This window comes from Sinohyriopsis cumingii, chromosome 13 (genome assembly GCF_028554795.1).
Source record: "Sinohyriopsis cumingii isolate HCF-2022 chromosome 13, ASM2855479v2, whole genome shotgun sequence".
In the NCBI taxonomy this organism is placed as follows: domain Eukaryota; kingdom Metazoa; phylum Mollusca; class Bivalvia; order Unionida; family Unionidae; genus Sinohyriopsis; species Sinohyriopsis cumingii.
The window spans coordinates 78,312,235-78,334,495 of NC_142973.1; the positions used below are offsets into that span (position 1 = coordinate 78,312,235).

General features: G+C 33.5%; 1 protein-coding gene across 4 annotated transcripts in view; it reads left to right on the forward strand.

Moving 5' to 3' along the window:
* Positions 1-22,261, forward strand: part of LOC149785865 (protein phosphatase 1 regulatory subunit 16A-like) — a 167,443-nt gene that overhangs the window by 118,631 nt on the left and 26,551 nt on the right. For 3 of the 4 annotated variants that reach the window (XR_016425469.1, XM_089979842.1, XM_089979843.1), the window contains exons 7-10: positions 10,305-10,430; positions 12,602-12,677; positions 16,078-16,195; positions 18,746-18,832. Coding sequence is in view for 3 of the 4 variants with exons in the window: in XM_089979842.1 (XP_089835968.1) it covers positions 10,305-10,430; positions 12,602-12,677; positions 16,078-16,195; positions 18,746-18,832 (407 nt within the window). In the remaining variant the exon portion in view is untranslated. The remainder of the gene's footprint in view (positions 1-10,304; positions 10,431-12,601; positions 12,678-16,077; positions 16,196-18,745; positions 18,833-22,261) is intronic. The other variant, XM_089979844.1, reaches the window with a different exon arrangement.

The following is a 22,261-nucleotide window of genomic DNA, read 5'->3' on the forward strand; positions in this document are numbered from 1 at the left end:
TGAACAGGGTTCTTTTTCTTGGTATGGATCTGTCTATGATAAGGGCTTGACACCTGTATTACAACAATGTTCTTTTTGTTGGTATGGCTCTGTCTCTGATTAGGGCTTGACACCTGTATTACAACAATGTTCTTTTTGTTGGTATGGATCTATCTCTGATTAGGGCTTGACACCTGTATTACAACAATGTTCTTTTTGTTAGTATGGATCTATCTCTGATTAGGGCTTGACACCTGTATTACAACAATGTTCTTTTTGTTGGTATGGATCTATCTCTGATTAGGGCTTGACACCTGTATTACAACAATGTTCTTTTTGTTAGTATGGATCTATCTCTGATAAGGGCTTGACACCTGTATTACAACAATGTTCTTTTTGTTGGTATGGATCTATCTCTGATTAGGGTTTGACACTTGTATTTGAACAGGGTTCTTTTTGTTGGTATGGATCTGTCTATGATAAGGGCTTGACACCTGTATTACAACAATGTTCTTTTCGTTAGTATGGATCTATCTCTGATAAGGGCTTGACACCTGTATTACAACAATGTTCTTTTTGCTGGTATGGGTCTATCTCTGATTAGGGCTTGACACCTGTATTACAACATGGTTCTTTTTGTTGGTATGGATCTTTCTCTGATTAGGGCTTGACACCTGTATTACAACAATGTTCTTTTTGTTGGTATGGGTCTATCTCTGATTAGGGCTTGACACCTGTATTACAACATGGTTCTTTTTGTTGGTATGGATCTTTCTCTGATTAGGGCTTGACACCTGTATTACAACATGGTTCTTTTTGTTGCTATGGGTCTATCTCTGATTAGGGCTTGACACCTGTATTACAACATGGTTCTTTTTGTTGCTATGGGTCTATCTCTGATTAGGGCTTGACACCTGTATTACAACAATGTTCTTTTTGTTGGTATGGGTCTATCTCTGATTAGGGCTTGACACCTGTATTACAACAATGTTCTTTTTGTTGATATGCATCTATCTCTCATTAGGGCTTGACACCTGTATTACAACAATGTTCTTTTTGTTGGTATGGATCTATCTCTGATTAGGGCTTGACGCCTGTATTACAACATGGTTCTTTTTGTTGGTATGGGTTTATCTCTGATTAGGGCTTTACACTTGTATTTGAACAGGGTTCTTTTTGTTGGTATGGATCTATCTATGATAAGGGCTTGACACCTGTATTACAACATGGTTCTTTTTGTTGGTATGGATCTGTCTATGATAAGGGCTTGACACCTGTATTACAACATGGTTCTTTTTGTTGGTATATTTCTATGATTAGTACTTGACACTTGTATTTGAACAGGGTTCTTTTTGTTTGTATGGATCTATCTATGATTCGGAATTGTCATCCATGGTAGTAAATGTAAAAGTAATATTTTTTTATAGTTTGGATGCTAGGTCAGTGACAGCAAGGCACATTTAATCTTTACTGCTTATAAGCAAAATGTTCTAATGATCTCCATTTTTACTTTCAACTTTGCCCCATTGTATCTGCATTTCATCCATGTATTTTTGACACTTTTCTATTCGGAATAAAATTATGAATAAATATGTATGTGAAAGTGATACTTGCTGAAGTGAGAAATTAAAACAAATTTAGAACTAAAATTGAAATAGTCACAGTAAACAGAAAATATAAGTAAGATACATATACAAACTAACTTGTATCATATATTCATTTGTTTTAATAGAATCTTATTGGATCTGAAAGCCAGCATAAAAATCGCTTCATTATCGATTTTTCCCACATTTACTTCATATTGTTGCTTGTTACATACTCTCAACTGGATTATCTTTTTGGATAATAGGCAATATTACAGACAGTCACAAGTTTTGCATGCTGTACACTAGATAATTCAAACTCGATTGTTTCCATGTGAATTGCTTCTCTTGTTCAGAAGAGGCAAAATTTAATTACTGAAAGGAAATCAAAGACAAATTTCCTGCTTAGTGGTAAACGTCTTAGTTTATTTCTCAAATATTTGGTACACCCATCTTAATTAATGTTTAATTGGAGTGTTTGTTGAACACACATCCCCACGCTTCTGTGATTTGACCATAGTTTTCTTTGGAATATTTATAAAATATACAGGATGTAGTTCAGGGTATTGATTTCATGGGCAAAGTATTTTACTCCAAAGGTTCTGCCTGAGTTCTGTTCATTCTTTAAGCTCATTAGGTCAATCACAGAGCTGCTTGAGAATGCACTACTGTACTCAGTTCAGGCATATCATTGTGCATGAAGCCATTGCATGTGAATTTTGCAAGATTGATGTTGCAACGAACTGATAACAGATAATACAAGGATTCATGATCCCTCTGAATAACAGATGGTCTTAGCAGAAATGGGGCACCGAGTGGCCGAATGGCCTAAAGCGCTGTCCATTATGGATCACTGCCATCTCACCTCTGTCTGCATGGTTTGAGTCTCGGATTCTGCCAATGTGGGTATGTGAGAAAGCTTGCCAGTAGCTTCTTGAGGGTCAGTGGTTCTTTCTGGGCATGTCCCGGGATCTTCCTCCACCATTAATATTGGCCACCATGTATAGCCTATCATGTGCTGAAAAATGGCGTTAAACCCTACAACAATAACAACTTAGTAAAGATAAAGGTATGCTGTATAGAGAATTGCCTGGGGCAATCATGTATTTTCAACATTGGTTTACCTCTGTATTCATATTACTCTTGTTTGGTGTTTATTCAACCAAGTTTTGCCCCTCTCCTGATTCCTTTCAGTACATGTACTGTATTTTGTTTTGACTTGATAGCATTTGAAAGACTGCATTAACTGAAACCAAATTTGGCATGGTAATGATATCAAGATGACCAAATTCAATTTAGATTTTCAACTTTATGTCCCTTTACTGAGTTACTAACCTTGCTTGATTAGAAATTTGCCTTGCATCTAAAATTATTGTTTCCTTGAATGTTACATTGGGCAAGGACTTTCATGACTTCCATGTTTCCTTTAATTTTACATTGGGCAAGTGAGTTCATGTGTTCTGCCCACTGTAACATTCATACAAACATGAAATTCCTTGCTTAGTTTAACATTTAAGGAAACATAATAGTCCTTGCCCAATGTAAATCCAAATCACACACACACACACACACACACATTGGGCAGTGACTTTCATGTTCTCGGAACATAATCAACTGACACTTGAAAATTATTGTTGGAAGAAAAGAAAATGGTAAACAATTTCACAATTGATCTGTAGGTCATTTTGCATTGGTATGAACCAGTATCTATTATTTGGCTTCATTAGCCGGAAATATGTATTCTTAGAAACCAGTCAAATTGTAGTCCTTTGTGCTCATATTTATAGGAATGGAAGGATAAGTGGCTTACAATATGTTGATGAAAGGGAAACACCAGTAGTAGTTACCATAGTTCTGTATTGTCAGGAACCTCATAAATACCATGGCGTCGTTACTGAATGTTGGTTGGCTTTTTTCGCATTATGGGTAAAAAGTTATTCATCATAATGTCTTAGTTCAGAAGACTGCTGATCAGGCGGGAATGAAAAGTATATCAGAATTTAGACATTAAAATAAATGGCTGTGAGTTTGTAACAAAAGACAGCTTTCAGTATGTTGGGTAAATTTTTGTTTGATTTATTGATATGAGATATTACATGAAACTGATGTCAACTGAGATTATCCAAGTCATAAAGAGTCTTTATGACTTGGATAATCTCAGTTAACATCAGTTTCATGTTATATCTCATATCAATAATATCAGGGACTCTTTATGACTCGGATCTTTGTTTTACTATCTCAAAACCAACAACTAAGGGCCGATTTCTAAGCAAATTAAATTATGTAAATAAAGTTTGTCTGGAAAGTATTGTTGCTTATTATTCATTGGTCTAGGAAAATTCTTCTCTGTACAGAAAGGTTCTCAAGGGGATATTTGTAAATTTCCATGTATTGGTAATTGTATTGATGTTCGGCAGTTTATGAATATAGAGTAAAATTAATTCTTCAGCCATCCATGTGTATTATAAATTATGATGTATTAATACTTTAGTGAAGTTTTGTTTTTTTACCTTTCCTTCAAAATTTTATTTAGTTTCTCAATTCCCTGACATAACCTGCTTGTAGAAATACTTTTTAAAGTTTTTTGTTAGGTATGGATAGTGTGTCCAGACAACACTGAAGTTTGTTGCCTTCACAATCTCCACACAACACTGAAATGTGTTGCCTTCTTAAGGATTTAAACAAATTCCTGTGTGTACATGTTTCTTTAGGTTAGTGCTGGTGTAGCTAAGTTGATTAGCACATGTTACTTTACCTTTGTTAACCAACATTTCGAAGTTAGTTTTAGGACTGGATGGCCTGGTGTCAGGATAATGTGACTGGGTGGGACATCACGCTACATGTCTGCGACATGATGCCCCAGTGCTAGACATCACTATAAACTGCCACACTGCAGACATCGTAGTGATATGACTGAAACATTGTTAAAGCTACGTTAAAAATCCAAATCACACACACACCTTTGTTAACTTAAACTCCCAAATTGCCCTTTCTTCTGTTAGACATCATATGGTATGTTAGATGTTGGTATGTTAAACATCATATGTTATGATAGATGTTAATATTATATATTTCATTTGTTATGGTAGACATCAGTTGGTATGATAGATGTTGGTATTTTATACATCAGTTGTTATGATGTCGGTATTTTATATTTCAGTTGTTATGATAGATGTTAGTATTTTATATTTCAGTTGTTGTGATAGATGTTAGTATTTTATATTTCATTTGTTATGATAGACATCAGTTATGTTAGATGTTGGTATTTTATACATCACTTGTTATGATGTTGGTATTTTATTCATCAGTTATGATAGATGTTAGTATTTTTTATCAGTTGGTATTTTGTACATCATTTGTTGTGATAGATGTTAGTATTTTATATTTCAGTTGTTATGATGTTATATTAGATGTTGGTTCATCAGTTGTTATGACAGATGTTGGTATTTTATATTTCAGTTGTTATGATGGATGTTGGTATTTTATATTTAAGTTGTTACAATAGATGTTAGTATTTTATATTTAAGTTGTTACAGTATATGTTAGTATTTTATATTTCATGTGTTAGTATTTTACATTTCATGTGTTATGATAGACATCAGTTGTTATGATAGATGTTGGTATTTTATACATCAGTTGTTATAATAGATGTTGGTATTTTATACGTCAGTTGTTATGATAGATGTTGGTATTTTAATCATCAGTTGTTTATGATAGATGTTGATATTTTATATTCATTTGTTATGGTGGACATCAGTTGGTATGATAGATGTTGGTATATTATACATTGGTTGTTATGATAGATGTTGGTATTTTATATTTAAATTATTATGATAGACATCATTTGGTATGTTAGATGTTATTACTTTATACATCAGTTGTTATGATAGATGTTGGTATTTTATATTTCATTTGTTATGGTAGACGTCAGTTGGTATGATGAATGTTGGTATTTTATATTTCAGTTGTTATGATATACATCATATGTTATATTAGATGTTGGTATTTTATACATCAGTTGTTATATTAGATGTTGGTATTTTATATGTCAGTTGTTATGATAGACATCAGTTGGTACAGTAGATGTTGGTGTTTTTTATTTCAGTTGGTATGTTAGACATCAATTGATATGTTAGATAATTGGTATTTTATACATCAGTTGGTATCATACATGTTCGTATGTTAAACATCAATTGGTATGTTGGAAATAATAATAATAATAATAATAACAACAACAATAATAATAATAATACATTTATTTTAAGAGGGTGATACAATTAGTTGCATGAACTAATCCCTCATGTGTCCCTCTGCATATTTATATGGTACATATATATAGCTGTACTACTACTACTGCTACTACTACTAATAATAATACTAATAATAAATGCAAAAACACAATTGCATTGATAATAAGCTACTTGTATATGTCATAATAAGCAGAAAACTTTGTAAGAACATGCTCCAACTAGGTACATTGTGTATATATAGTACAAATTATAAAGATGCAACAAAATGGAAGGTCTAAGAAGTTATACTTTAAGTTGTAATTAGTTGTTAAATCAAACAGTTTCCACTTTTTTAAATTTTATTTTGGATAACAAAGATAGATGATGCCTGTAATGCATATTGGTAAAATAAACAATGATTTTGTTTTCTTCCACTTAAGATGAAATAAAAGAAAAAATAACTACAGACTTTTCAGTTCACATCATTTATCAGGCATGAAGGGATATTATTTATTACAAACACATTTTACACTATAATGTACCTAATATTTAAAACATGCATTTGAGTCATAATACTAAGTAATCTTGGTTACCATTTGAACAATGGTTCCCATGTTTCCCATAGCAACATAAGTGTTTACTTTCTTCAGATTTAATTGCAGTATATTTTTTCCAAATTTTAGTGGTCTTCAAGAAAAATTTCAGCTCATCTAATCCAGGCAGTCTTTTTCATTTTACTTATATAGATGTAATATTTAGCCAGAAGAATGCAAAAGTATAAAATGTTGCTCATGTATTCCAACTACACTTGTGTCTCCCAATATTATAGCCCTTGCATTTGGCATAATATCTATGTTCACTTTATTCCTAATCAATGGTTTCCACTTTTTGTCCATTGAATTAGATCATAATTAAATGCACTTAGATTCATACTTTCTCTGGTTTCTTTTGGGACCCTGACTATTGAAACTTTTCTTAAAGAGTTCTTTATGTGGTTATTGAATGGAAAGGTGGTGAATTTGATCTTAAATTGGGAGTATTACCTTATTTTCTAGCATGAAATAGTTTCTTGGTTTATCAAGGGAGCATTATTGCTTAAAACATTTGTAAATTTTTCAAAAGTATTTGTTAACTGATAACATTTTAGTATCATTCGTTGCATATGGGATGTTTTCGTCATTATCTAGGAATAGTCTGCAAGCCTTTTTTGCGAGCAGAATAATTTTCAAATATTCTTCTTGTAGGTGTTTTCTCAGATAACATTAGAATATGGTTGTATGTAGCATTTGTAATACATTAACCTATGTTTAGTTGATAGACATGGACTTCTTTGCTAAATAACCACAGACATGAACTGACTTCATGACATATGACTTTAATATGTTCATTCCTATGCAGATTGTTGTCAACCATCACCCTGAGGATTTTATCATGGATAAAACAGTTTGTAGAGAAATTTCATTCGACATTAGATTCAAATTGTTGTTTTTCAGTTTGTTTGTTTTTTGTTGAGTAGCACTTATTAATAGTTTAGTCTTGTATGTGTTTACTTTCATGCCAAGAATCTAAGCAAGTAAGGCTTTCCGAAAGGAGACTGCTAAGACTTACCGACTTTAGGTCTCTGAAACTGGATACTGTTGTCTGCATATAAGTCAGTAGATAAAATACAAATTGGTTATTTTCAGTGACAGATCATTTTTCAAATTGAGGAGGAGTGAGTCAGGGATTGATCCATGTAGTACTCCGTATGTAATGGGTTCTATTTCATAAAAACTAACTTTTATTTAGACACACTGTTTCCTCATTGAAATACATTAATTTGTATGTTAGGCGTCAATTAGTATGCTAGACATCAATTGGTGTGTTAGACATCAGTTGGTATGCTATACATTAATTGGTATGTTAGACATCAATTAGTATGCTAGACATTAATTGGTATGCTATACATAAATTGGTAAGCTTGATATTAATTGATATGCTAAACATTAATTGGTATGTTAGACATCAGTTGGTATGTTAGACAGTAATCAGTACACTGGTCAATCATTGAACTATCCACCCATTCACCCATTAAAGTTAACAAAATATTTTGGAGTAAAAATGTTCTTTTAAAAAACTGTGGCCACCTGCACACTTACAAACCCAGCAAGGCAAGACAATTTTATTCATCAGTTTGTGTTTACAAGTGGCATCAGAGAAAGAGCAAGCAACTTTTTCAAGATCCTGGTCCATTTGATTAGTGCATTTTTAGCAGATTTATAATGTACAATGAATTAGTATGATGTATAGTGAATTTGTACAAGGTATAGTGTTGGATGAATTAATACATTGTATAGTGTTTGATGAAGTAGTACAATGTATAGTGTAGGATGATTTAGTACGTTGTATAGTGTAGGATGAATTAGTACATTGTATAGTGTTGGATGAATTAGTACAATGTATAGTGTTGGATGAATTAGTACAATGGATAGTGTAGGATGAATTAGTAAAATATATAGTGTTGGATGAATTAGTACAATCTATAGTGTAGGATAAATTAGTATGATGTATAGTGTAGGGTGAATTACTATGATGTATAGTGTAAGCTGAATTACTATGATGTATAGTGTAAGATGAATTACTATGATGTATAGTGTAGGATGAATTACTGTGATGTATAGTGTAAGATGAATTAGTATGATGTATAGTGTAAGATGAATTAGTATGATGTATAGTGTTGGATGAATTACTATGATGTATAGTGTTGGATGAATTACTATGATGTATAGTGTTGGATGAATTACTATGATGTATAGTGTAAGATGAATTACTATGATGTATAGTGTAAGATGAATTACTATGATGTATAGTGTAAGATGAATTACTATGATGTATAGTGTAAGATGAATTACTATGATGTATAGTGTAAGATGAATTACTATGATGTATAGTGTAGGATGAATTAGTATGATGTATAGTGTAAGATGAATTACTATGATGTATAGTGTAAGATGAATTACTATGATGTATAGTGTAAGATGAATTACTATGATGTATAGTGTAAGATGAATTACTATGATGTATAGTGTAAGATGAATTACTATGATGTATAGTGTAGGATGAATTACTATGATGTATAGTGTAAGATGAATTACTATGATGTATAGTGTAGGATGAATTACTATGATGTATAGTGTAAGATGAATTACTATGATGTATAGTGTAAGATGAATTACTATGATGTATAGTGTAAGATGAATTAGTATGATGTATAGTGTTGGATGAATTACTATGATGTATAGTGTAGGATGAATTACTATGATGTATAGTGTTAAGATGAATTACTATGATGTATAGTGTAGGATGAATTACTATGATGTATAGTGTAAGATGAATTACTATGATGTATAGTGTAAGATGAATTAGTATGATGTATAGTGTAAGATGAATTAGTATGATGTATAGTGTTGGATGAATTACTGTGATGTATAGTGTTGGATGAATTACTATGATGTATAGTGTAAGATTAAGTTAATTGCCATGCAAGACAAAGAGCCACACATATTTGAGCCCTGCTCATTTTTATGAGTTTTGTACATTATTTCATTGTACTATTGTCTTGTAAAGAAGACTATTTTGAAAGGAAACAAATCCTTACAGCTGTGTCAGAATAAGAACAAAAAGTCCCTACACCTGTGTCAGAATAAGAACAAAAAGACCCTAATTTTGGATGATTGGGTGCCTGTGTCACAAATTTTGCTCAACATTTCAAGTCATAACTAATACTCCAAACTTATAAATTTTACCTCAAGGTGACAATTCTTTTGATTGGTCAGAATTGTTTTAATAATATTTAGAATAAAGTTTTATGATGAAAAGGTCAGTCCCCCGTCTGGGCTTCATGGAAAGACTGGGCCCAAGTTTCATGTGCATATTGAAAAGTTTAAGTCTGGGCTTCATGGAAAGACTGGGCCCAAGTTTCATGTGCATATTGAAAAGTTTATGTCCGGGCTTCATGGAAAGACTGGGCCCAAGTTTCATGTTTCATGTGCGTATCTTGAAGTTTAAGTCTGGGCTTCATGGAAAGACTGGGTCCAAATTTAATGTGCATATTGAAAAGTTTGTCTGGGCTTCATAGAAAGACTGGGCCCAAGTTTCATGTTTCATGTGCATATCTTGAAGTTTAAGTCTGGGCTTCAGACATTTGTTATCTTCTAACTTGAGTTTAGTTCATTTCACATTGTATTTCATTAGGTCCCAGCTTCACTTACATGCCTGAAGAGTATAGTCTAAAGAAATTCATTGGCCACTTTTATCGTCTGTATAACTTTCATCAAGTGAGAATTAAGTCCAAATTTGCATGCTGTTAGTGAAATCCATTTGAGTGACGAATTCTGCCTAGTTCATTCTTCAGGTTAGTTGATGATATTCAAGCCAGATTAAGCCAAATTGTTGGATTAGCCATGATCTTGACCTATTATTTGTGAAGTGAGTTTGGATTATTGTGTAAGTGGTATTTCTTATACCTTTCCAGCTTCATATAGCAGCAGCCAATGGTTACCTTGAGGTTGTAGAGTTTCTTCAGGATGAACATGTCTCCCTACATGTCCGAGACAACGACAGCTGGATGCCAATCCATGCAGCGGCCTGCTGGCTGCAGGTAAAAATCCTTAAATGTTTTGTCTCTCCTATGACATGTCACTGTATTCCTCATAACAAAGTACCAAACAACCTCTATAACCTTGACATCTGACACTGTTTGTAGATTGCCAAACAACCTCTATAACCTTGACATCTGACACTGTTTGTAGATTGCTGTATCAGAATTTTGACTGTCATTCTGAAGATTAAGCATGCATTGCTAACAAATTTGTAAAAATATATGGAAAGTGATTCAAAACGTTTGGTCAAATGATATATTAAAGCAGTTAAGTAAAATGCATTATAAGAGTGCTTCAGTCAAATGTAATCATAAAATAGTTCAGTCAAATGTAAAATAAAAGTAGTGTTGTCAGATGTAAATTAAAAGTAGTGTTGTCAGATGCAAAATAAAAGTTTAGTCACATGTAATATAAAAGCACTTCATTCCAACGTAATATAAAAGTAGTTCAGTCAAATATGATGTAAAAGCAATTAAATCAAATGTAATAAAATGTTGTTCAGTCAAATCCATTTAAGCCAGATGTAATCAGAAAGTTCAGTCAAATGTAATAAAAACATAATTCAGTCAATGTAATATAAAATTAGTTCTTTCATATGTATAAGAATTCTCATTATGTTTGAGAGTGTGTGATTATCCCGAATGTCTAGGGTCTAACATGGCACATCATTACAATATTGGTAACACTTGGTACCAGTTGAATAATAATTAAAACAAATATAAAGAAAATTAATTGCAGAAAGAAAACTTGCTTAATTTTCATTGAGCAATAACATTAGACTGTATCCAGGTCATCACAAAAAGCAGTAATGTAATGAAGAATGAATTCAGCAGTAATGTAATGAAGAATGAATTCAGCAGTAATGTAATAAAGAATGAATTCAGCAGTACATGTGTGAAGTGTACTGAAACCTCAATTAACTGATTTTAATGATCTCTAATTTAAAAAGACAAACAAAGAGCTCCATACTACATAGAATAACATGGGGAATCTATCCCACAGTAATGAACACCACATAGAATAACCTGGGGAATCTATCCCACAGTAATGAACACTACATAGAATAACCTGGGGAATCTATCCCACAGTAATGGACACCACATAGAATAACATGGGAAATCTATCCCACAGTAATGAACACTACATAGAATAACATGGGGAATCTATCCCACAGTAATGAACTCTACATAGAATAACCTGGGGAATCTATCCCACAGTAATGAACACTACATAGAATAACCTGGGGAATCTATCCCACAGTAATGAACACTACATAGAATAACCTGGGGAATCTATCCCACAGTAATGAACACTACATAGAATAACGTGGGGAATCTATTCCACAGTAATGAACACTACATAGAATAACCTGGGGAATCTATCCCACAGTAATGAACACTACATAGAATAACATGGGGAATCTATCCCACAGTAATGGACACCACCTAGAATAACATGGGGAATCTATCCCACAGTAATGGACACTACATAGAATAACCTAGGGAATCTATCCCACAGTAATGAACACTACCTAGAATAACATGGGGAATCTATCCCACAGTAATGAACACTACATAGAATAACATGGGGAATCTATCCCACAGTAATGAACACTACATAGAATAACATGGGGAATCTATCCCACAGTAATGGACACCACCTAGAATAACATGGGGAATCTATCCCACAGTAATGGACACCACCTAGAATAACATGGGGAATCTATCCCACAGTAATGGACACCACCTAGAATAACATGGGGAATCTATCCCACAGTAATGGACACCACATAGAATAACCTGGGGAATCTATCCCACAGTAATGGACACTACATAGAATAACCTGGGGAATCTATCCCACAGTAATGGACACCACATAGAATAACATGGAGAATCTATCCCACAGTAATGGAGGCTACATAGAATAACCTGGGGAATCTATCCTAGAGTAATGGTCACTACATCGAATAACATGGGGAATCTATCCCACAGTAATGGACACCACATAGAATAACATGGGGAATCTATCCCACAGTAATGGACACTACATAGAATAACATGAGGAATCTATCTCACAGTAATGGACACCACATAGAATAACATAGTAAAATTAGAGCCTGTCTCTGAATTACTTTGATTAAGGCTCCATTTACTTAATTTGTGTTTTGCAGCTTGAGGTTTTGGAAATGCTGGTGAGAAATGGGGCAGACATTGATGCGAAAACAAAGAATGGAGAAACTCCTTTTGGTGAGTAATAATTTGACTTGGACCTAAATAACCTACAGAATAGGTCAACCTTCATAATAAGTCAACCTACAGAATAAATCTTTTTTCAGCATTTAATTAACTCCCATTGAGAGGCAGATAGATTGACGGTATCTTTGTTTATGGTGTACTCATATGCCTGTTGAGATATATTTGTGTCTGTCGTTGCATGTTCATGCTGTGACTCTTACATATCTAATTAAATGTATTTGTGTCTCCATCCGTGTTAATAATAATACTAGTAGTAATATTAGTCATAATAATGTGGATTTAGTACATCGCCTCATCATTAGAAGCTCAAAGTGCTTTACAGTATTCAGTAACACATAAACGTTTACAGCAACAAGATTATAAAAATAAACACCATTAAATTACAACATGAAGATGTTTGGTTTGCATGGATGTCATGCATTAGTTGGGTTCTATTTATCATATGGAGGTTTCTCTTAGTAGCAAACAGAGATGGAGGGTTAGGGACTGATATACTGAGATGGCATGTGATGCAGATGTGAACTGATGCAAGTTCATGTGACACCAACGAAGACTGTAGAATAGTATAATCAGATCCATGAAGAATCCAGTCTAAAATGTAACCATGGTTCTGGGTAGGTTGGCTAAATGACTGAGTGAGGTTGAAAATGTGAATAGAATCTTGGAGTTTTGATGTGTATGGATTTCCAGGACAGTAAAAGTGAAATTGAAATCTCCAAGAATATTCAGGTTGTTGCCTTTAGATTTTCTATACTCCAGGTAAGGAAACTGCTTGCAAAAAGAGAGATTCAGTCAGCTTGTTTTTTTCTACTAGGAGGAAGGTGGTAGAGGCAGAAAAATGGGCTGACCTTTGTTCCTGTGTGAGTGAGGTTTGGACCAGTTCAAATGATGTGGGCTTGAAAATGAAAGTTTTAGTGTAGTCAGGATGGTGAATTAGGGAGTTCTTTGAGATGACAACGATTCTGCCTCCACAGAAGTGGCATGGGAATGACTTGATGGAGTAACCTGGAGGGTGTTACATCAATATAGTACTTTGGCTCATCACCTCACAAAATTTCTTGTTTTTGGTGCCCTTTACATTTAAGTAAAGATTAATGTAGTCCCAGGTTGTTAAGTCTAGTGTCATCATGAATAAAAAAAGAAAAATCTTTGACTTCATTCTGTCATTTAAGCAATACAAATTTATAAAAATGATGCCAATTTGACATCAGATCTATGAAGCAACCTCAAAACAAACCAGTCAACATTGACCAAATTTGAAAGAAAGCATCTTGGGATAAATGGGCTTTTAAGCAACCAGTCAGCATTGACCAAATTTAACACAAAGCATCTTAGGATAAAGGGCTTTTAAGCAATCAGTCAACATTGACCAAATTTAAAAGAAAGTGTCTTGGGATAAAGGGCTTTTATGTAACCAGTCAACATTGATCAAATTTGAAAGAAAAGTGTCTTGGGATAAAGGACTTTTAAGTACCCAGTCAGCATTGTCCAAATTTGGAAGAAAGCATCTTGGGATAAAGGGCTTTTAAGCAACCAGTCAACATTGACCAAATTTGAAAGAAAGCATCTTGGGATAAAGGGCTTTTAAGTAACCAGTCAACATTGACCAAATTTGAAAGAAAGCGTCTTAGGATAAAGGGCTTTTAAGCAACCAGTCAACATTGACCAAATTTGAAAGAAAGCATCTTAGGATAAAGGGCTTTTAAGCAACCAGTCAACATTGACCAAATTTGAAAGAAAGCATCTTGGGATAAAGGGCTTTTAAGCAACCAGTCAACATTGACCAAATTTGAAAGAAAGCATCTTAGGATAAAGGGCTTTTAAGCAACCAGTCAACATTGACCAAATTTGAAAGAAAGTGTCTTGGGATAAAGGGCTTTTAAGTACCCAGTCAACATTGACCAAATTTGAAAGAAAGCATCTTGGGATAATGGGCTTTTAAAAGTAACCAGTCAACATTGACCAAATTTGAAAGAAAGCATCTTAGGATAAAGGGCTTTTAAGCAACCAGTCAACATTGACCAAATTTGAAAGAAAGCGTATTGGGATAAAGGGCTTTTAAGTACCCAGTCAACATTGACCAAATTTGAAAGAAAGCATATTGGGATAAAGGGCTTTTAAGTTCGTGCCAATCCAGGTTCAAAGATGAATATGGCCGTTCTTACAAAAAAAAAGATCTTTAACAACTTTTTACAAGAAACATTTGACAAAATGTTCACAGATAATAATGATGCTGATCAAATTTGGACACCATTACTAAAAATCAGAAAAACAAAGAAAAAAACTTTATGTCCGAAATGTTTATGACAGAATTTGACTTTAACAGAAAACAACATGGTATTGAGACCTTGAATATTATGCAGATTTTGTTATTATGAAATATTGTTCAAGATAACAAATAAATAGAGAAACATTGAAACAGTTCAAACAGTTGTTATGATTACACGAAATCAATAGCAAAGGAAGAAATTTCTTAGCATACTACTGACCTAGACTTTCTGGTCAACTGCTTTTGTATTTGGTTGCCTGGCAAATGTCAGCATGCTACTGACCTAGACTTTCTGGTCAACTGCTTTTGTATTTGGCTGCCTGGCAAATGTCAGCCAGATTGCTCATATCTCAGACTTCTTTTTTTTTGTGGTAAATCATATCAAGATAATTTTTAGAATATAGTTTTTTAATGAGTGCTGAACAGATAAATAGTGTTACCTTTGTATATCCTCTGTCCTTCCTACCATCCTTCCATCCTGATGTCAATTCTGGGTCAAGTTTTTGTATCAAGGTCAATTTCTTGGGCATCGTTAGAACAAAGGTATGCAAATTTGTATATGCTACATCATGGGCATTCATGTTTCATGAACATTTAATACTTAAATGTTAATAAATTTATTTTTATAGATATGAATTTTCATTTTCTTGCAAAAATTGACAATTTCATCTGTACATAAAATTATGGATTAAGGAAACAGTATTGTTCAGTGGGTCCTTAAATTTCATGGTTTGTAGTAACCACTAAATTAAAACTGATACTGCACAAAAAGATGAATTTAACTTGAAAATGTACAGTTTTAATTTTGAATTACTTTGATGCTAGGCTGCAAACTAAAAGGAGTTGATGATGATTGTCATGGGGATATCTATAGCCTCCTACTGGATATATTTAGCCATGTAATTAAGATTTTTCCCATCAGATATATTTTAGATTCATAAAAAGAGAACCTTTATGATGACCTTGAGTTTTATATATTCATGTTGTCTTTTGTATGATGACCTTGAGTTTTATATATTCATGTTGTCTTTTGTATGATAACCTTGAGTTTTATACATTCATGTTGTCTTTTGCATAATGACCTTGAGCTCATTTCTGTTTATACTGCTGTCTTCGGTACAGATTTGTGTGAGGATCCTGATATTAAACAGAAGATATTGGATATAAAAGATGAGATAGAGACTCATCTGGCCAGTCGATCAAAGGACCACCCCAAGAGACAAAAAATCAACTCCAGAGGGTATGTATAAACAGACAGCATGCACAATTTGGCACATGAGAATCTCTTACAGAAAAGATTTGTTATCTGTATTTTTTAACATAAAGTTAACAGCTTGTGGCTTAAAATTCCATGATTTATTACATGATTGTAAATTATGATGCACTTTCATTGTGTTAATTTTAGAATGTCAGCACAGGGTATTTAAAGGCTAGTATGTTTTGGATGCATTTTTATTTTGCTGAATGATAATACATCATAAATTAAACTTGATGTGAGAAAAACAAATAAATATTTTGTCTTACAACTATCCTTTTCAAGATGGCCCATGACAGGTGTTTGGGATCACAGCTTCATTGCACTTTACTGCATCTCAGTCATTCTTTCTTCATGTGTCCTAGGCAGCAGTGGAGTGGGTTTCACTGCACCTGGTCCCTGAAGAGGGATTCATTTTTATTTTTTTATTTTTGCTTCTAGATCTGGCATTTTGCACCCTTTATTCAAAGTCATACTGTTACCACTAGAATCATGAAAACTGGTGAGGGGATGCATTTTGACAAGTACTACACATTCATCATAGAAGTAGGTCACTATGACCCATATTTCATGTTTCACTGACTTTGGTTATATGTTGTGTTTTAAGTTTATTTCTCAAGCTATGTTAATGCTAGAATCACCAAACTAGATGACTGTATGCATCACTATTAGTACCCAACTGCTCCGGTGGCCTAGTGGTTAGAGCATCCGCCTCGGATGTGGGAGGTCGTGGGTTTGATCCCCGGCTGAGTCATATCAAAGACTTACAAAAATGGTGCCAACAGCTTCCTTGCTTGGCGCTAAGCATTACGAGGTTAGTGTTAGGACTGGTCGGCCTGGTTTCAGGATAATGTGACTGGGTGGGACATCACGCTACATGTCTGCGACATGATACCCCCCGTGCTAGACATCACTATAAACTGCCACACTGCAGACATAGTAGCGATATGACTGATTTTTTTAAAAAGCTAAGTTAAAAATCCAAATCACACACACACACACTCACTATTAGTAGCAAACTTGTACTAAAAGGTAGGTCAATGTGACCTACATTTTAAATTTTACTGTCTTTGGTTAAGTTTGTGTGTTTAGCTAAAACTGTCAAATGGCTAATATTGCTTGTATCATATTTGGGTTAACACAGTTTTCTTGTATGTGACTTTTGAAATTAACATTAGCATAATCAAAGTGCACATACTTCATGATGGTGGTATGATGGCAGCATATAAGACCATACTCATAGTAACATTGCTTGATTATTTGTAGCACATGTACAACAGAGATAACAATTTTTATACATTGCTTGATTATTTGTAGCACCTGTACAACAGAGATAACAATTTTTATACATTGCTTGGTTCTTTGTAGCACCTGTACAACAGAGATAACAATTTTTATACATTGCTTGGTTATTTGTAGCACCTGTACAACAGAGATAACAATTTTTATACATTGCTTGATTATTTGTAGCACATGTACAACAGAGATAACAATTTTTATACATTGCTTGAGCTTTCACATTAAAAGGACAACAATGGACAGACTACTATGTGTTGTCATAATTAAATCCTCAGAAACAGCTGCTTTTATTATTTCTTATAATTTGGACAATCTGTTCATTGGAAAAGTTAGCAGTGACACCAGTGCCACTGTTGAGACCATGTACAGAGTATTAGACCATGTACATTGTAATAAACCTTGTACAGAGTATTAGACAATGTACATTGTAATAAACCTTGTACAGAGTATTAGACATGTATATTGTAATAGACCTTGTACAGAGTATTATACAATGTACATTGTATTAGGCTTTGTACAAGGTATTAAACAGCGTAAATTGTAATGGACCTTGTATAGAGTATTAATGGCAGTTGTTATCTGAACTTATAGATTGCTGATTCCACCAAACTGTCCAGTCAGACTTTTCCAGATGGCAGCTTACAGTGGCTCGCTACTCACTGCCATGATTGATTACAGTATAAATTTTATTTAATTTAGCTGATAAGCTTGTATCCTGACTTGTCAGAGTAGGTCCTTTGTGATTGCCACTTTATTATGTATACAAAGACAAATGTAACTTCATAATTTCTTCTCTAATCTTTGTGAAAATTTCAGTATACGAAGAATTCATTTTACTTTAGTGAAGTTTTTTTTTGTTGCTGTAATAAGACTTGGATCTTGTGTTAAATTGATAAGATGGAGCTGTTTCTCTTCTGGCAATCCATGAAGCAAAGATGTGTTATTTTATTTTCTTTTAGTCTATTTGCCAGTTTTCAATGCTAGTTGAAGAGATTCACACATTTTCTACAGGAAATGGATTTAAACATGTTTTCTCTCAGCATATCTGTACTTTTCACATTTTCTGCTGTAGTGTAAAAAAGAGGACTTTTTCTGGATTTTGAAGTTTAATTTGTGCATATTCTTTTCCTAATGCAGTAATTTTAGACAGATTTTATTTTCATAGCCTTTTTATGCCAGCTGTCATAGTAACAGTTTTGAATGATTTTGTCTTTTTTTGCTTCCTTTTTGTTCCAGCAGTTTTCTTCATAACTCAGGCACCCTGTATAGCTCCAACACTTCCTTGAATGACAAACCCAACCCAACACACAGTAGTCATCACAGGTGATGATAATGGTGACTACCATATATACCCTCTTTTAAGTTGAGTCAGACTGCAAACAGCGTAGACCCTAATCTGGGGCTGTGGGGTTTATTATACTGATAAATCCTCACAAATTGCATAGATCCGGATCTACTGGCACATTGTGCAATGGCAGATATGGATCTGTGCAGGATACAGTTGAACTTGACTTATAAGTGAGTAAATATGGTAATTGTTTCCATGACAACCAGAATGTTTACCTCAGTTTTGAGATATGTCTGTCTGTATAAAAGCATTATACCTAATTTGCTTACACCATGTGATCCCATAAACAGGACTGTCTTGAGCTGAGTGATTTTATTTTGCCCCAGTATTTTAGATTGATATTAAAATGGTATGAACTTGTGGTTTATGTTCAGAAATTTATATTTTTAATAACCCTCAGTGACATTGGTTGGGTTGTATAATGCTACCATTGTCCTTCTGTGTGTATATCTGCCTTCACATCTTGGATGAGTTTTGTTTTTAGGTCATTTCAGGCACTGTGGTGGGGCATCCATGTGTCATGAATACATTTTTAGTTATACAAAACCCTATTTGTGTGGAATATCTATTCATTATTTATGTGCTCAGTTAGAACAGCTTTTTTAAGTGGACATATTCTTGGTTGTCTCAAACAAATTGAGGAAATTCAAATTCACCTTGGGAAAAGGAAATCTCACTTGGCCAAAGGTCACAATAGTCATTTGGTAATAGTTTTGAGAAACAAATACTTAAGAAAGAAAATAGAAATAAAATTGAAAGTAAAACTTTTCAAGATTCCTTGTAGCTTTAGAAAATCCTTGCACTATGGTGGCTAAAAGAAAAGGTCATATTCATAAGGACAAAATTTGTTTGAGGGGAGAGAATAGACTTAAAGTCACGTTGACAAGGACAAAATTTGTTTGAGGGGAGAGAGCAGATTTAAAGTCACATTGACAAGGACAACATTTGTTTGAGGGGAGAGAATAGACTTAAAGTCACGTTGACAAGGATAACATTTGTTTGAGAGGAGAGAATAGACTTAAAGTCACGTTGACAAGGACAACACTTGTTTGGGAGGAGAAAATAGACTTAAAGTCACGTTGACAAGGATAACAGTTCGGGGTGGGGGAAGAATAGATTGAAGACAAGGACACCATTTGTTTAAGAGGAGAGATTAGATTCAGGTTCTTTTTAAATTCTTCATATTTTCTACATTTTTCCACAAAATTTCAAACCTTTGAAACTTCAGAGATAGGAAGTTGATGACATTTAGGTAATTTTCGAAAATGACACATCAACTTTAAAATTGAATCCTGAAGTGGTCCCATTTCTTGGATCACATGGTGTTTGTGTTCCTTTGACCCAGTCTATACTAGCAGGGTTATTTCCTTTTGGCATTCAAAAAATTGGTAGGGATTTTCTTGTATTAATTCTTTTAACTAACATTTTTTTTTTCAATCTCTTTCATAAAATCAGTCATATAGAGAAGTGTGAAAAGGATATTGACTTACCAAGAAATAATTCTGCCGTTGTTTTGCTTCATTAACGATTTATGCTATTGAAAAGTTACGGTAATATAATTATGCATATCTCAAAGTGGTACATATTAGTGTAGACTCAGTCAGGTTTTCTTATATTGCTAATGTATATGTATAATGCATATGTATATATATACATATATCTATATATCTATTTAGCTGCAATGCATACAGTTTCACAGTCTTTCCTTCAGTGTGTCATATACCAGATGCTATGTTTAAATGCCCAAAGTAAGGATGAGCGTCGGTAATCACAGCTCAGTGAAATAGATTGTATGCTTTTATGAGAATATGGATTACTGTTATGATAAACTGGTATGAGAATATGGATTACTGTTATGATAAACTGGTATAAGAATATTGATTACTGTTATGATAAACTGGTATAAGAATATGGATTACTGTATGATTAACTGGTATAAGAATATGGATTACTGTATTGATGCACTGGTATGAGGATATTGATTACTGTTATGATAAACTGGTATAAGAATATGGATTACTGTATGATAAACTGGTATAAGAATATGGATTACTGTATGATAAACTGGTATAAGAATATGGATTACTGTTATGATGCACTGGTATGAGGATATGGATTACTGTATGATAAACTGGTATAAAAATATGGATTACTGTTATGATGCACTGGTATGAGGATATGGATTACTGTTATGATATACTGGTATGATGATATGGATTACTCTTATACTGGCATGAGGATATGGAATACTTTTATGATATACTGGTATGATGATATGGATTACTGTTATGATATACTGGTATGAGGATATGGATTACTGTTATACTGGTATGAGGATATGGAATACTATTATGATATACTGGCATGAGGATATAGAATACTGTTATAGTGGTATGAATATATGGATTACTATTATTATATACTGGATGCATCCTGAAAATACATCTGATATCATTGATTCTTGGAGATTTTTCTATGGTATTGAGTGTTTGGGAATCACTGTATCATGATGAACATGACTAAGTAAAAAATTCATACATTTTAATGAGAATATTATCATTTGATTAAATGTGCAAGATTGGTTGATGGGTGGCTATCTTGTAGCCATGATGGAGGTAAGACAGCTACAGTTAAAAATTGGGGAGTATGAAATTAGTTTGGAATTAACGGTCCACTTAGTTTAGCAGCCTATCAAATACCGAGTTGCTGTTAAAAACAATATGTTTCTGTATTAAGTTCTTCTCTTTTATCAATGTGAAAACTCTAATTTTACTGGTAAATGAAAGTGCCAAAGAATATGACAGTTCAGATATATATGTGATAAAAATTAACTTGAAATCTTTAACAATTGCAGTCTTCGTCTAAAGTTCTCTTGTTCTGGATTGATGCAAAACTAGAATTCTCTTGTTCTGGATTGATGTGAAACTGTATAGAATTCTCTTGTTCTGGATTGATGCAAAACTGTAGAATTGTCTTGTTCTGGATTGATGCAAAACTGTAGAATTCTCTTGTTCTGGATTGATACAAAACTGTTGAATTGTCTTGTTCTGGATTGATACAAAACTAGAATTGTCTTGTTCTGGATTGATACAGAACTAGAATTCTCTTGTTCTGGATTGATACAAAACTGTGTAGAATTCTCTTGTTGTGGATTGATGCAAAAGTGTAGAATTCTCTTGCTCTGGATTGATACAAAACTGTGTAGAATTCTCTGCAGAACAAAAATATGCATATGATTTTATAGATTGATAGTAAGTGTTTATATTTCTGAGCTTTGTTTTTTTGTCTCATCCAAACAAGCACGTATGGTATGGAAATTATTTTGTCATGGTATCCCATCTAGGCAAGGAGAGCATGATATGGGAATTATTTTGTCATTTTGTCCCATCCAGACAAGAGGGTAT